At 45.5% G+C, this 17,421-nt stretch overlaps 1 protein-coding gene across 3 annotated transcripts in view; it reads left to right on the top strand.

Moving 5' to 3' along the window:
* Positions 1 to 17,421, top strand: part of LOC139557290 (rho GTPase-activating protein 39-like) — a 93,133-nt gene that overhangs the window by 62,794 nt on the left and 12,918 nt on the right. The window contains exons 1-4 of one of the 3 annotated variants that reach the window (XM_071371900.1): positions 1 to 186; positions 1,956 to 3,345; positions 13,687 to 14,323; positions 14,791 to 14,889. The exon at positions 1 to 186 is cut by the window's left edge and continues 330 nt beyond it. In XM_071371900.1, coding sequence (XP_071228001.1) covers positions 2,002 to 3,345; positions 13,687 to 14,323; positions 14,791 to 14,889 — 2,080 coding nt within the window. In that variant the 5' untranslated portion in view covers positions 1 to 186; positions 1,956 to 2,001. The remainder of the gene's footprint in view (positions 187 to 1,955; positions 3,346 to 13,686; positions 14,324 to 14,790; positions 14,890 to 17,421) is intronic. The other 2 variants (XM_071371901.1, XM_071371899.1) reach the window with 2 other exon arrangements.

Raw genomic sequence — 17,421 nt, forward strand, 5'->3', positions numbered from 1 at the left:
TTTGTTTTGTTTTCGTCAAGGAGGGGGTGTAGCAGGGTTCACACGGGTACTGAAGGGACCCCCGCCATTACAGCGGTGTCCCGTGCCAACACCGAGACACGAGGTGGGGGGGGGGGTAAGTTACCTTCTGATCTGTTGCGGGGGGAAAAGACCACCTTCCACCTCTCATTGTGGGTCTTTACTCAGGTAATGCTGCGTGTAAATCCCTTGACCTGAAGATGATGTGCTTATGGACTGAATATTAGACACGGCAGACTCAGACTGTACAGAGCTGTTGTGTTGTGCTTGTTTTTGTTTTATTAAGCCTCATTTTAGCCTTACTCAGCAGAGGCTGTTTGAGTCAGATGGATTTGTTCTAGAAGTGACAGCGTGTTTACTGATGGTGGGAACAGCTATTAGAAAGTTTTTCGTCGGTGTGGCTTGCTCCACTGTGTCTTCGCCTCTGTGGGATGTGCTCGGGTGGGTTTCCCGGCTGAGAGAGGTGTGGGGGGATTTTGAGTGTGGTTATGCTGTTTTTACAGTAAACATTAAGCTGTCGTCTGAGCAGGCTGTTGGAAGAAAGGGTATGTTGTGTGAGAGGAGGTGAGAGTAGAGTGCTGGTTAGATTAGCTAGTTGGCACTGAGAGATTATCCGGTTGCTTGTGGAGTGTGCAGGGCTGTAAGCAGGATCTGTGGTCTGCAGGCTGAGTGGGCTGCACCACTAATGGACCAGAACACCCAGGGCATTGATGCAGGATTAGGGACTGAAATTCCACTGCCCTCTGAGGGAACAGGGGAGGAAACGCAGCCATGAGTGTGTTTGAGGTGGTGTGTTTGTGCACGTGTGTGTGCGTGCGTGCGTGCGTGCATGAGTGTGTGTGTTGAGTGGTGGGCAGGGGTGTAAATGGGGCTGTAGTTTTGATGGCTTGATTTGGCAGACTGTACTGTTGGAATAAAGTGGTTGAATTCCTGTTTTCCCCAGTGTAGAGACCTATCCTGTTGTGTTTCTACTACAAACACGGCTGTGGTATTCTGGAAAACGAGTATGTGGGGGCTTGTGGGTATTGCTGTTTTGATAAGCTGACTAAAGGTTTTGCTGAGAAAGGTGTTTTCATTGTTTCATTGTGACACTTTCTTGAGTCAGATTTAGTTTCCATGCCCTGATTATGTACTCACAATATGGCCATGTTGTTGGAAACTAAACCAGCACTGTCTCACAGCCTCTGTCGCACTGCGTCAGACCAGACTCGATCAGATCTCATATCTGTCTCACAGCTACCTGTAGTCTCATACCTGCATCTCATACTCTCTCTTAGTTTCACAATACGAGACAAATACTGTTGAGAAGATATTGCCCCTGGCCCTACTGTAGGTTTGTCCTTCACACAGACCGTGGTTGCCATTACTGTAACACCTAGAGACCTCTCTCTATCTGAGCTGTGGAAGGTCAGAGGGTTTAAAGACTCTGACTGAACAGAGGAATGTGCAGAACGGATTCCTGCCAGTTCTGGCATATACTTTCTTCTCAGTTAAATATGAGCAAATTGGCTTTGAACAGTCATATATTTACCCACCAAGCAGGTCTACTCTAACTTATTGTTTATAGTGTGCATGGGGGTATATTTAAGCATTAAGGCCTGAGGGGGTGTGGTATATGGCCAATATACCACGGCTAAGGGCTGTTCTTAAGCACGACGCAACGCGGAGGGACACAGCCCTTAGCCGTGGTATGTTGGCCATATACCACAAACCCCCGAGGTGCCTTATTGCTATTATAAACTGGTTACCAACATAATTAGCAGTAAAAATTTATATTTTGTCATACCTGTGGTATACCACGGCTTTCAGCATTCAGGGCTTGAACCACACAGTTTATAATACATTTTTGTTCCCGATTTTTGGTGTCTTTGAATGTGTTTTATGTGTAAATATTAGTTTTTTTATTCACCCCAAAATCTTCCTCTCTTCTGTTCCAGGGACACAGGTCAAAGATGGCAGCCTGCTCCAGGGTCGAAGGCAGCCATGTTAGTGAAGGTGAACAGCATTGGCAGGAACCAGTCTGTGGTGCCCGCTAGCGCCCTGCACCTCCTCCACCACAACAACATCAGCCCTGGAAGCCCTGCTGTGTACCAGGTCCACTCCGACAGACCCAGCCCTGCAGGCAAGATGGCTGCCCCCGTGGACCCCAAGCAAGCCATCCACCTGAAGAAGAGAGACAATGGTAACTTCTGCCTGGTGATGCCCTCCACTGGCAGCAAGGTCTATCAGACCCCCCAGAGGTCTCAGGCTTGCACCCCCAGGCCCTCCTCGCCACAGTACGGTGCCACTCCGCCCATCTATGATGAACCCCCCATGGATCCACCTATCTATGATGAACCCCCCATGGAGGTGGAGGGGGCCCACCTCCTGAACAGGCCCTTCACACCCTCCACCAGCCTACAGAGGGTCCGCCAGCCCCAATCCCACCCCCAGAACCAACCCCAGCAGCAGCCCAAGCTTCTCCAATACCCAGCTTCTCACCTGAGCTCCAAACACAAGAGAAACCCCTCGGCCACAGATTACAGCCCCGCTGGACGGGAGTGCATCAAACACATGGTCAACGTGGACCCTGCCACCTGCAAACAGAGCCCCTTATCCCAGCCTATCCAGACAGAGCAGGGCCCTGCCCCAGAGCCTGACCTGCCCCCCTCTCCATCCCCTTCCCCAGCCCCAGGCGCGACCCAGCCCAGGCCCAAGGAGGTGAGTCTAGAGAAGAAGCAGTCGTGGCGTCTCCTGGAGTCCAGCGCGAGGAAGAACATGGAGGCCCGACACAGCCGACAGAACAGCCTGGCCTCCCAAGAGTACCCGGCGCCGGCGGCCGTCACCTACCAGGACTCAGGCTACTCTACGGGGCCCTCGCCCAGCCTGAGGAGGAAGAACCGCAGGAGAGCCCTGGGCGGAGGGGCTGGGGGTGCAGTGCAGGGCCGGCCAGGCTCGGTGGGCAGCACTGGGGAGCTCAGTGCCCTGAATGAGAAGCTGATGGCAGAGATGCGGGCAGTGGTGAGTCGCTCAAACACCCTGCGTGGCAGCAAGGCCAGCCTGGACACAGAGATGTCTGAGGGGTCTGTACCACGGGCCCGTTCCCCCTTGAACTCCCTAAAGAAGCACGGGGGCCGCAGCGCCTCTCGGGAGGACATCAGTGCCAGTAACCGCTCTCTGTACCGGGCCGGGAGCGGGAGTAACCACGGCGACGTGCCCCTCTCGCCCCTGATGTCAGACGGCATGGTGCGTCAGAAACGGACCTATGAGAAGGTGGACACTCTGGAGAAAAGCATCACCAGCCAGAACAGCCTGTCCTCCCCAGAGCCCCCTGTGTCCCCCTCCCAGGTATGGTACAGCCCTCCTCTCAACACTGTGTACTGAAGGTGTTCGTGACTGTTGTACTTGCCTTATCTGTGTCTTAGCATTCAGACCTCTTTGTGTATACACAGTAGAAGACAGAAGGGGCCTGTTCCTCTGGCATGTGTGTAGTTGAGTGGGGATATGTTGACATGTTAGTGTATGTGCCAGGCGCCTGCTGAGTTCCAGGGCCTCTCCAGCCTGCTGTGTTGTGTATAGAACAGTGTGGTGACATATGAAAGGGCAGTCTGTGTGAGGCTGAAAGGGTGGGTCTGCTCTGTACTCTCTCTGTCTCATGTGACGGGGCGTGGGCTGATTATCCTCGTTAGCTGCGTAACTGCAGGTCAGCTGGAATGTCTGCCATCCTTGCCCTCTATCTCTCTTTAATACTGCAGATAGATTGTGGCTTCCATCAATGTAATTGTCTGCATCATTTCTAATCCCCCATATATTTTTTTGTAAATACATACTGTATATAAAATATATATTTTAAAATATATGTTCCTTTATTATTTTCCACTAACTCTACCGCCCCTCCCGATAATTGGAGTAAACTAACAGACAACAACACTTAGGCTTCTATTTCCAGTTTATACATACTACAGTTGAAGTCAGAAGTTTACATACACCTTAGCCAAATACATTTAAACTCAGTTTTTCACAATTCCTGACATTTAATCCTGGTAAAAATCCGCTGTCTTAGGATCACCACTTTATTTTAAGAATGTGAAATGTCAGAATAATAGTAGAGAGAATGATTTATTTCAGCTTTTATTTCTTTCATCACATTCCCAGTGGGTCAGAAGTTTACATACACTCAATTAGTATTTGGTAGCGTTGCCTTTAAATTGTTTAACTTTGGTCAAATGTTTCGGGTAGCCTTCCACAAGCTTCCCACAATAAGTTGGGTGAATTTTGGCCCATTCTTCCTGACAGAGCTGGTATAATTGAGTCAGGTTTGTAGGCCTCCTTGCTCGCACACACTTTTTCAGTTCTGTCCACAAATTTTCTATAGGATTGAGATCAGGTTTTTGTGATGGCAACTCCAATACCTTGACTTTGTTGTCCTTAAGCCATTTTGCCACAACTTTGGAAGTATGCTTGGGGTCATTGTCTATTTGGAAGACCCATTTGCGACCAAGTTTTAACTTCCTGACTGATGTCTTGAGATGTTGCTTCAATATATCCAAATAATTTTCCTGCCTCATGATGCCATCTATTTTGTGAAGTGCACCAGTCCCTCCTGCAGCAAAGCACCCCCACAACATGATGCTGCCACCCCCGTACTTCACGGTTGGGATGGTGTTCTTCGGCTTGCAAGACTCTATCTTTTTCCTCAAAACATAACAATGGTCATTATGGCCAAACAGTTCTATTTTTGTTTCATCAGACCAGAGGACATTCAAAGTACGATATTTGTCCCCATGTGCAGTTGCAAACCGTAGTCTGGCTTTTTTTATGGCGGTTTTGTTTGGAGCAGTGACTTCTTCCTTGCTGAGCGGCCTTTCAAGTTATGTTGATATAGGACTCGTTTTACTGTGGATATAGATACTTTTGTACCTGTTTCCTCCAGCATCTTCACAAGGTCCTTTGCTGTTGTTCTGGGATTGATTTGCACTTTCCACACCAAAGTACATTCATCTCTAGGAGACAGAACGCGTCTCCTTCCTGAGCTGTATGATGGCTGCATGGTCCCATGGTGTTTATACTTGTGTACTATTGTTTGTACAGATGAACGTGGTACCTTCAGGTGTTTGGGAATTGTCCCCAAGGATGAACCAGACTTGAGGAGGTCTACAATTTTTTTTCTGAGGTCTTGGCTGATTTCTTTTGATTTTCCCATGATGTCAAGCAAAGAGGCACTGAGTTTGAAGGTAGACCTTGAAATACATCCACAGGTACACCTCCAATTGACTGAAATGATGTCAATTAGCCTATCAGAAGCTTCTAAAGCCATGACATTTTCAGGTATTTTCCAAGCTGTTTAGAGGCACAGTCAATTTAGTGTATGTAAACTTCTGACCCACTGGAATTGTGATACAGTGAATTATAAGTGAAATAATCTGTCTGTAAACAATTGTTGTAAAAATTACTTGCACAAAGTAGATGTCCTAACCGACATGCCAAAACTATAGTTTGTTAACAAGACATTTGTGGAGTGGTTGAAAAACGAGTTTTAATGACTCCGACCTAAGTGTATGTAAATTTACGACTTCAACTGTATATACATTTTACGGACACAATGTATTTTACAATAGTTATCTTTTGTTTGTTTTTAGTCCCATCGTTCAGCTACCCTCAACTCCTCCCATCTATCTCTGAAGACCACACCATTTTTCAACTATGCTGTGTTGTTTCTCAAAAGTTCTGAACCGTTCTATTCTCATAGTTTCTACAGATTGTAAATTAAACATACACATTTTTTCTAAGAGTATTATTATATTATTGACTATGATTTTTTTAATCACCCAGCAGTGCTATTTGCAGAGTTAGCTCAAGGTAAATGTTGCAATTCTTCATCCATTCCTGAACCTGCAACCAAAAACAAGCTACCAAACAAATTATCTAATGATTCTGTCTCAACGCAGCAAAATCTGCAGAGCTTGGATGGTAGTATCCCCCATATTTATAACATTCTATTGGTGGCAAAAATGTTGTATAATAATCTTAATTGAAAAATGTTGAGTTTTAAATCCAGCTTTGTTTAATGTATCAGTTCTTAAACCATGTGCCATGGAATTGGTACATTGAAAATCTCTCTCCAACTATTTTGCGATCTATATGGCACAGCTGTCAATTTTTTGTTGAAACTGATATCCTTTTTTATTTGTCTCACCCCATTCTTGAACCTGGGGTGAGACATTCTTACTAATCTGCTACAGAACCAGTTTGGATTTAAGTATGACTTTTGTATGACTGACGCCTTTAGTGGGAGGTCTAACGCTTTAATATAGAATAATTTCTGCCCTCTGAATTCATATTCATTATATAGGCCCGCTTGAAGTTCCAATTCAAATTGACCATTTTTTGCTTATATCATTTAAAATACAGGTCACTAGGTGTAGGGAGACCATAACAAAATAGGTAAACTGGGATATGACTAAAGAGTTAATCAGGGTAAACTGGGACATGACTAAAGAGTTAATCAGGGTAAACTGGGACATGACTAAAGAGTTAATCAGGGTAAACTGGGACATGACTAAAGAGTTAATCAGGGTAAACTGGGACATGACTAAAGAGTTAATCAGGGTAAACTGGGACATGACTAAAGAGTTAATCAGGGTAAACTGGGACATGACTAAAGAGTTAATCAGGGTGATTTTTCCACAAATAGAAAGCTATTTTCCTTTCTGTAACTTTCTATTAAAATGTATTGTAGTGAGATAATTTCTCTCTTTCGGTATATGATTACCGAATATGTCCACTTCATGGTTAGACCATTTTATTAGTAAACTACATGGTACATGGTAATCTATCTATCTATCTATCTCTCTCTCTCTATCTCTATCTATCTCACTCTCTCTCTCTATCTATCTCGCTCTCTCTATCTCTCTCTCTCCATCTCTCTCTCTCTCTATCTATCTCGCTCTCTCTCTATCTCTCTCTCTCTCTCCATCTCTCTCCCGCTCCCTCTCTCTCTCTCCATCTCTCTCTCTCTCTCCCGCTCCCTCTCTCTCTCTCCATCTCTCTCTCTCTCTCCCCATCTCTCTCTCCCTCTCCCCATCTCTCTCTCTCTCTCTCTCTCTCTCTCTCTCTCTCTCTCTCTCTCTCTCTCTCTCTCTCTCTCTCTCTCTCTCTCTCTCTCTCCCGCTCCCTCTCTCTCTCTCCATCTCTCTCTCTCTCTCTCTCCCCATCTCTCTCTCTCTCTCTCTCCCCATCTCTCTCTCTCTCTCCCCATCTCTCTCTCTCTCAAATAAAGCTCTCCCCTTTGTCCTTGTTAGCGTTATAGGCAGTTCTATGGAACAACACTTGCTCTTCCCATGTTGTGTTGGAGATGTGGCAGTGTGTAGGCGATTGTGAGGGAAGGCGTTGTGAGGCAGCAGTCGTCTCTGTGTCTCCCTGTCGTCTTCTCTCTGGGATTCACCTCCCTCTTGCCTCAACCTTCAGGAGAAAATAATGGCCACTGTCGACATCCTGTCGCCCTAGGAACAATGCAGAAGAAAGCTGCTCGCTCTCAGTTTCCTGTTGCCAAAGTCTGTGTTCCATTCCAGGAAAAGGGCTTTGCATCGGAGCTCCTCAACTCACATTGGGGTTGTTTTTAATCACGTTTTATCTGTCTTTTCCTGTGAAACAAATGACTTAACGTTGATGCAGTGTGTTTTATAAATATTGTGCATGAGTGTGTATAGTAAATCAAAGAGAATTCTGACAATGACAAGTGAAGACGTTTAGCTGGTTTACAGAACAAAAAAGTTTATTTTAGGCTTAGGGGTTAGCGTTAGGGTTAGAATTCGGGTTAGGGGTTAGCTTTAGGGTTAGAATTCGGGTTAGGGGTTAGGTTTAGGAGTTAGGGTTAGGGAAAATTTGATTTTCACAAGTACAGTAAAAGCCTGCTGTGTGTGTGTGTGTGTGTGTGTGTGTGTGTGTGTGTGTGTGTGTGTGTGTGTGTGTGTGTGTGTGTGTGTGTGTGTGTGTGTGTGTGTGTGTGTGTGTGTGTGTGTGTGTGTGTGTGTGTGTGTGTGTGTGTGTTCAGGTCAGCTGTTGGTTCACCTGCACCAGCCCACAATTACTAATAACCCATCCACAAACGACGGCTATATGTGATGAAGTGAACATCTGAGGCCCATAGCTGACCCTATAACACTCTAATATAGAACATGCGTTTTAGACTACAGTCGGAGACAGTTGACATTTTTTGGGGACGGGGGTGGAGGATTTCTCTGCCTGATTTAGATATGTTTCTGCTTATAATTTCCAACATTTTGGTAGGCTATTTGTTAGTCAACTTGTCTATAATTAGATACATGCAGCTTCTCTTTTGTCATTATATGATGCCCTAGAAGACTGAATAAACCCTTGCTGAACAGAATAATGTCATAAATCAATAGAATGATGATGACATTGGTGAAGTTCTCTGTCATCGCTGCTTCTTCCGCGGAGCAAAGACGTTTAGGGAGTGAGAATAAAATACAATAACTCAACCCAAAAACAAATATATATATGTATATATTTTCTGTGCAAAATGTCCAAATGACATCAGTTTGATGGGTGTAAGGAAATAAAAAGATGTGAAAACAATCCATCATGTTTCTGATAAGATTTCAGTTTGGTTTAGATGCATATTTTATGTGGTTGAAATATTATCAGATTCAGCTTTTATGATGCTGATAAAGATAGCAGCCCCTTAACAGGCAGCATCGAACTGCACATTCGTATTCTCTCAAGATACTGAAAGAAAGAAATCATATTTCTCCACTCCTGTTCCATAGTAAAAATGTTGACTACATTAGACATATCATTTTACAGCAAGAAATGCTTGATTCAGCAGGAGGTAATATGAAGCCTATGTAAGATGGCTATAGATCTACAGTTTCTATTTAACTCATCTGAACAGCAGGCTACAGTTCCCTTGACGTGCCATGGGCCTATTTGAAGTCCCCATCGCCTCACAATCATCACACATAACATACTGTAGCTGGTACTGCTTTCATCCTCTTCTACCACTTCACCACATCTTACCCAAACATTACAGTTCTGGCCTCCCTTCTCTTTATTTTCAACTCTCCTTGTCGCAGCTTTTCTCTTATTGAATTCAACTCGGACATTGTCCTTTTTGCCTCCTTGGGTGGATGTTAACTTTTCAGTACGTTTCCAAAAGCATTTGGAGATTGGCGTGTAGGCTATTTGGCGTGCGTAAAGTTAGGCCTTAAAGCTTAGGCTTGTGCACTAATGCCAGATAGCCTAAATACCTGAATGGAGCCTATAGATATAAATTGCACAAGAATGATACATTTATCATTTTTTATACATTTATGGATTTTTGTTAAGGTATTCTTTTCTCTTTATTCAACCCGCCCTTCAGCCACACAATATTTAATGACCCTAATCCTGTCCGCCCTGCGGATATGACCGCAGGGGACTGTGGGTTATGAGCCAACCCACGCTTCGCAGTGTGCGTGTGTGTTTTCATTTGGGTTAGCCTAGTTTCTCAGTGTGCCTGGTTACATAGGCAGAGAGTTGTTTTTGTCAAAGGCTTTATCAACTCAAACCACATCCACCCCCATAACTTGTAGGCCCGCTCTTCTGCAGTGACTCTGAACAGCACAGCCTGTATGTACAAACTAAAAAGAGAGAGCAAGGACTCACCCAGGCTGATTACACATTTGCGGTAGACAGGAAAAATAAAGGAGCTTTGATGGGGGTGGCTGAGCGCTCCGCTCCCCCACACAAAGAGCCATCCATAAGGTGGCTTAGTCACCTCCACCAAGGAAACACTGCATGCCTGGAGAAGCTCTTCTGAAGAGGGAACGAGAGAAGAAGACATAGAGAGATATAGAGAGGCAGAGGAAAAGAGAGATACAGAGATAGAGATTACTTTCTGCTCTCAGCATCTCTCAGGTGAGTCAGTGATAGACTTGCAGGGTCTCATGCCAGTGAAGTGCTTCAGGATCATGTTTTGCTCGGTCAGTGAGTCAGAGAGATGACGAGTGAGATGGGAAACAGTACGGGGACAGAAACACTGAACAGTGGGATCGTGATCGTTACTGAACACGGCAGAAACTAGGTCACCCTGCAGAGTGGAAAGTGGTGAGTACCAAACAACGTACCCTGCCTGCATCCACCAGACTAGACCGGAGGACCATCACTGGTGTAAAATGTGTGTGTGTGTGTGTGTGTGTGTGTGTATGGCGAGATGGTATCATGCAGTTCAGTGAAAAGAATGGCCACCAACCACCCAGGTAGAAGGAAGAGATGGGAAGAGTGTATACCAGATACGGTAAGATAGAGGAGATGACACAGAGAGTGGGAAACAAAACACTGTTCTTCCATGTCTCAACAGATCTTATCCTGGCTGCAGTGTGTGTTGTGTTGCGCTGGGCTTGGGGACTGTGTATCTTTGCTTCAGAGCATTAATCAGAGCAGTACTGTTACTGTAGGCGGTGGGATGGAGGTTAACTGCCTCTGTTTGTCAGCAGTGTGTTGTTGGTGACTCATTCAAGCTGAGTATTTGAGACTTATTTTCCCACACTAGCGCTTAGCGGGGGTCATGCTAGCTCCAACCCCATTCATCCATCCGCTATCCCAGCTGGGCCACATCACTCGACAACTGGTGCATACTCTAAACTCTGCTCTGTTCAATAAAACGCACCCTTACTCAATTTTTCATTTCATTTTTTATACTCGATCTGGACGACCTTATTAGAATTGTTGGTTTCATTCCAGGACAATTTTTATTGCATAAAGGGGGTAAAAGGTTTCTGGCAGCCGAAATGAAGCCAATCCCTCGTTTTCGAGGGGAAGCGTTTATTTTTTTCTCAGACAATAAGCATTGGGGAGAAGGTCCAGGCAGTCCCACTCTCCACCAGGCTGGTTACTGGCTGGGAGGAACAGAGTAATTAGTGTGGATACAGCCCAGCCCAGCAACCACTACAAAGGCACCAGAGTCCTAGATTTATGGCTCATTGCTCTGGTTCACTGGGGATAATATCATGCCTAGAAATGGGATCACTTACATTCATGATTTACAATACTGTAGGCACTTCTGAGTTGTAGACTCGTCTTGTACACTTTTACTGGGTATGTATACTTACGTCTTGGTATAGTAAGTCTCCAGTGAGAGGATAAGTTACTGACTGTCAAAACTGAAAGCGATGGCCATCTTGAATGGCCTCAGATCCTCCGAGCTGAAAGCAGGTTTGTCTTATGGATGTGTGCATGTACCAAGTGCTCCAATGGGCTCCTATATGAAACTCCTACGTTATGCAGATGAACACACACTCATGTAGAAATAACGTATGCGTGTTTCACTGTTTGTTGTCAGGTGTGTGGGAGAGCAACTTGGCAGAGGCAGCCTATACTGTACAGGGAGACTGGGGCTGAGGCTGTATGCATGTCGGTTGCATTGGCCTTACTGAAATTTGGTTCAAGCCCACAGAAGCCATATCATTCACTGTAGTATATGGAGCCTGACTTAACCCCCATGGAAAGTACTCTCCCGAAGGCCTCCAGGAAGAATGCCGGTCGGGAATGGAAAAATGAAGGGGGTCCTAAATAACCCGACATCAGTAATTAGCAGGATTGGTCTGTAATAGTGGTTCTTTTGTCAAACACTAATGTAAAAACTAACACAATTAACCAGGATTTATTTGAACACAATTTGTGGGAAATGTGGCGTTAAGACTGGGCGTCCTAATTTCTGGAGCTTTGGGAACCTGTCCAAACAAGTTAGGCCAAACTCTCTCTTGTTTGTGTAACTTGTGAGTGTTTGCCACTGTCCCTGGCTAGCTGTGCCTGGTTTGAAGGTACCCCTCCTTGCCCTGACCCTAAATGTGCCTGAGGAGCAGTGTCTTGCCCTGTTATCTGCAACCTTGTCTGGGAGAGGACATTGTGATGCCCAGGACACTGCTGAGCCCTGTCACACCACACAGGACACTGCTGAGCCCCGTCACACCACACAGGACACTGCTAAACCCAATCACAGACTATCACACCACACACACACACTGACCAGGAAGACTAGGCACTGAGAGCCATCTGGGGCAAACAGAGGCAGAGGAAATGAGAGTGAGAGGTAGTGGACTAAATGAGGGAGAGGAAGAGGAATTACATGAGAGATGGAAAGAGAGAGGAAGAAGGGATTGATGGATCTCAAAGCACTATGAATACCTGTGACAGGCAGCAGATGCAGCCATTTGAGTTAAAGGGAATGGATTGTTGGGAAATAAAGAGGGGGGAGGAGAGAGAGAGAGAGGTTAAGGCCAATGTTGCGTGGCCAAAGCCAGAAAGTCTTAATCTTGTGTCCCCTCCGAGAACTAATGGTTTGGCACCCAGTAATTCCCTCAGGCCTCCCTCACACTTAATTACCCAGCTAACAAGCCTTACACAACCCCTTTTTTATCTTCATCTGAGCCTGTTTAACCAGCCACTTCGATACGGTTACATCATGGAAATTCAGCATTGGCCACTAAGACCTCTGTTTTCAGCTTAGACTTATTTGTGACTGGTACCTCCATGGCCGTGTTTTATACTGTGCGATTAATACAAATGATGTGGGTTTGGAGAAAGGCTGTGTTGGCGTTAGCGGGTCGTAGAGGAGCTCCAGACCTGCTGAGGGGGTTAGGGTTGGAAAGCTTTGGACCTGGGCTATGGAAAAATATACCAGTTATACTGCTGACCGACAGCCCACATGATTCATATCACCATTCTGCATAGTTTACTGCACCGCTGAAAACATTCTAATGCTGCTTTTGTTTTTAATACGACCACATTATGAAGGCCGTACTACATAGGGACGTATGTCTGTTAGGGCTGGTCTGTAAAATGGGGGTACCATCCCTAGACCCTACCCAAACAGCTCTGCCAGAACGTTAATGAAACCCCTGGTATCTGTTTAACAGATCTGTCAGACTTCTGCTATAGTGTGGTATTACATTGTAAATATGACATCATATGATGGATATGAATGTAAAGCCCATATGTCAAGGTTATTGTTGGTTATTACAGTTTGTTCTTCTTTAGGCCGTGTAATTGAGTCTGAAGAAGACTTTGGTGACACATTAGTGTTGGTTCAGAGGCAGACTCACTATTGTTATGATTGGGTTTGAATTAACTGGATGTTCCAGAGATGGAGAACCATGGTAGCCATTGGGGATTTGATATGATTCATTGCATAAAGTGGACAAATTGATATCATATTATTAGATTAGTGAAAGTAGTATAATTTGTATTTGTTAAAGGCCCAGTGGCAGTGGAAGTGTTGTGGCGTGAGGGAAGGGAAGCAGACAGGAGAAGGATACAGAGAGTGGGGGATGGATGTTATGTTACCGTACGTGTTTTGATGCGATTTCCATATTGGGTCACCTATTTCTGGAGTGGGATCTGTGTGAGTGATTCCAGGTTCTACTCTGAGGGGGAATGAGTAAACGGATCCTACAGTACGCACGCGCACACACACACACACACACACACACACACACACACACACACACACACACACACACACACACACACACACACACACACACACCACCATAATGCACATGCTCTATAAACCTTTGCAGCATCAGACACATACCATCAACAAACAGTAATTCACATAGGATTCCAGCTGTAGCGTTTGTCTATGCCTTGAATCTTCCTCTCCCTCCCTCCCTCTGTTTTCTTCTCCAGGCAGGAACACTGGAATCCAAGGCCCAGTCGGAGTCCTCATCACACGGGGGAGGTAATGGTCACGGGGGCACCCGGGGATCCCCCCATAGAGTTATCGTGACTGGAGACAGAGGAGAAGGTGGGGGAGGTGGAAAAGGAGGTGTGGGTTACCAGTACCCTTACACCACGCTCTGCAAACCTCCTCCAGACGCCAACATGGTGGACTGGGCCAGTAAGAACCTGAACCAGCACACTCAGGGCCTGTTCCGCCGCCGCGTCTCCATCGCCAACATGCTCTCCTGGAACCGGGGCTCCATTAAGAAGCCCATGCTGATCACCAGCGACCGCACCGTCAAGAAGGAAGCCTGTGAGATGTTCAAACTAGCCCAGGCCTACATGGGGGACCGCCCAGCCCGGCTGGAGCGCCGTCACGCTGCCCTGCTGGTGGTCACTAAGTGCTGGGGCATGCAGGGCCTGAGGGACGAGTTGTACGTCCAGCTGGTCAGACAGACCACTGACAACCTGAACCTGAGGAGCCTGGAGGCTGGCTGGGAACTCATGGCCATCAGCCTGGCCTTCTTCTCCCCCTCGCCCAAGTTCAGACGCTACCTGGAGGGGTACATTCAGAGACATCTGGAGCCCTCCAACGACAAGAAGAGTGAGTGGCAACACCGCTTCTATTGATAAAATGTTTTTTTTCCTATTTATATAAATCTATGAATGTTTTTCTGTGTTTACCATTGGTTGTGGGTTGGTGAAGGTTGTTTATTGTTTCCTGTAGCTGCGGATTTTTTGGTGTTTTGGGGGTAAATTCGATTTGTTTGATTAAACTAGGGTGCATCCAGAGGTGTGTTTATGTTTCCGGTATTCCCGTGTGGTCAAAACAGCCAGTTGATATTGGTTTTCCAGCTATTATTATCTGGGATTCAGGCCAGATCAAACAGGATGCAGCACTGGAAAAGTGAGAAAAAAAGGAAAAAAAGGAGGGGGAGTAAGGTTAAAGTTGAGAGAGCCCAGCACAAAACACCATCATCTGTTTTTCAGATCTACACACGAAGAAGAGTTATTGCGATAAATCTTTAATCAAATAACGTTTTCACTTTCCGCCGTGTTTGCCACTTACAGTCATGCAGCACATTATGGAACAACAGGACATGAAGAACAAGAAGAATTCAAAGTCCCGGAAGAAGAGGAAGCAGAACAATGAGGAGGAAGAAGAGGAGGGTGAGTTTCACTACGGCAACACTTGTTCATTCACACAGGAGAAAAATTGAGCGGGAGGATTAACCCCACAGTGTCACCCTCTTAGAACAGACACACTCACATGAGAGATTAACTAGCTCTGTTTCTATATGAGATTGATTGTTGAAGGTATTGCACACATTTGCATCAGCACAACGCTTTTTAAATGAGAGTAGCACACAAACCACACAAAGGAGCCTTGAGATCCAAGCGCCAGGGCGTCCTGTTTCCCTCTGTGCTGTATCTCTGTTGCCCAGCTGAGCTGGCTAGCACACGCTGCCAGTCGTCCTCCCTGGCCCTGTCTCCTAACCCTCTGGCCTACAGAACATTAGTGACGCTGTCTTGGCCTTGGCTGAGGATAGCTCTCTTTAGAGCGAGCAGAGACACCACCTACCTATAGGAAATATTCTCACATATACAGTTGAAGTCGGAAGTTTACATACCCTTAGGTTGGAGTCATTAAAACTCGTTTTTCAACCACTCCACAAATTTCTTGTTAACAAACTATAGTTTTGGCAAGTCGGTAAGGACATCTACTTTGTGCACGACACAAGTAGTTTTTCCAACAATTGTTTACAGACAGATTATTTCACTTATAATTCACTGTCACAATTCCAGTGGGTTAGAAGTTTACATATACTAAATTGACTGTGCCTTTAAACAGCTTGGAAAATTCCAGAAAATGATGTCATGGCTTTATAAGCTTCTGATAGGCTAATTGACATCATTTCAGTCAATTGGAGGTGTACCTGTGGATGTATTTCAAGGCCTACCTTCAAACTCAGTGCCTCTTTGCTTGACATCATGGGAAAATCAAAAGAAATCAGCCAAGACCTCCGGAAAAAAATTGTAGACCTCCACAATTTCCAAACGCCTGAAGGTACCACGTTCATCTGTACAAACAATAATATGCAAGTATAAACACCATGGGACCACGCATCCGTCATACCGCTCAGGAAGGAGACGCATTCTGTCTCCTAGAGATGAACGTACTTTGGTGCGAAAAATGCCAATCAATTCCAGAACAACAGCAAAGGACCTTGTGAAGATGCTGGAGGAAACAGGTACAAAAGTGTCTATATCCACAGTAAAACGAGTCCTATATCGACATAACCTGAAGGGCCGCTCAGCAAGGAAGAAGCCACTGCTCCAAAACCGCCATAAAAAGAGCCAGACTACGGTTTGCAACTGCACATGGGGACAAAGATCGTACTTTTTGTAGAAATGTCCTCTGGTCTGATGAAACAAAAATATAACTGTTTGGCCATAATGACCATCGTTATGTTTGGGAGGGAAAGGGTAGATGCTTGCAAGCCGAAGAACACCATCCCAACCATGAAGCACTGGGGTGGCAGCATCATGTTGTGGGTGTGCTTTGCTGCAGGAGGGACTGGTGCACTTCACAAAATAGATGGCATCATGAGGCAGGATAATTATGTGGATATATTGAAGCAACATCACAAGACATCAGTCAGGAAGTTGAAGCTTGGTCGCAAATGGGTCTTCCATTTGATCCCAAGCAGACTTCCAAAGTTGTGGCAAAATGGCTTAAGGACAACAAAGTCAAGGTATTGGAGTGTCCATCACAAAGCCCTGACCTCAATCCTATAGAAAATTTGTGGGCAGAACTGAAAAAGCATGTGCGAGCAAGGAGGCCTAAAAACCTGACTCGGTTACACCAGCTCTGTCAGGAAGAATGGGCCTAATTGGAAGCTTGTGGAAGGCTACCCAAAACATTTGACCCAAGTTCAAAAATGTAAAGGCAATGCTACCAAATACTAATTGAGTGTATGTAAACTTCTGACCCACTGGGAATGTGATGAAAGAAATAAAAGCTGAAATAAATAATTTTCTCTACTATTATTCTGACATTTCACATTCTTAAAATAAAGTGGTGATCCTAACTGACGTAAGACAGGTCATTTTTATTAGGATTAAATGTCAGGAATTATGAACAACTGAGTTTAAATGTATTTGGCTAAGGTGTATGTAAACTTCTGACTTCAACTGTAGCAGAAGTATAAGTAAACAGTAGCTGTTTGTTATAAAGAAGCTGTTGGGTGAGTGTGCTTCCTACTACAGACCACTGCTACTTTCATTGTGCCCGTGTAATTGTTCTACAGCTAGCAGCACTCTCTGCATGGTCAGTCAGTGACGTACTCTGACTCACCCCAGCTCTCTGTGTGTCATGACATTCCTGCTCATGTTGTTTGATTCTGAGGATTCATTTGACCAATCAGATGGCTCCTCACAGCTGTGTCCCAGCATTAGGGCCCCTCTCATGATGCAGCGTTCTGCCCCGAGGCCAAACGCACCGCGTCTCCCACACCAAGACCCAGCCTCAGACACCAGACCACATCACACAGTTATCCGCAGCACTGCTACCAGCTGTACTAGTACTGTGACAGAGAGAGTCGACTCACTGCACTACATCATCAACGAGACTATAGCGCATGGGAGAGGTGGAGAGAATTGAGATGGTTGTTGACTCACTCCCCGCACTGCAGTAGAAAC

This window comes from Salvelinus alpinus, chromosome 28 (genome assembly GCF_045679555.1).
Source record: "Salvelinus alpinus chromosome 28, SLU_Salpinus.1, whole genome shotgun sequence".
Lineage (NCBI taxonomy): Eukaryota > Metazoa > Chordata > Actinopteri > Salmoniformes > Salmonidae > Salvelinus > Salvelinus alpinus.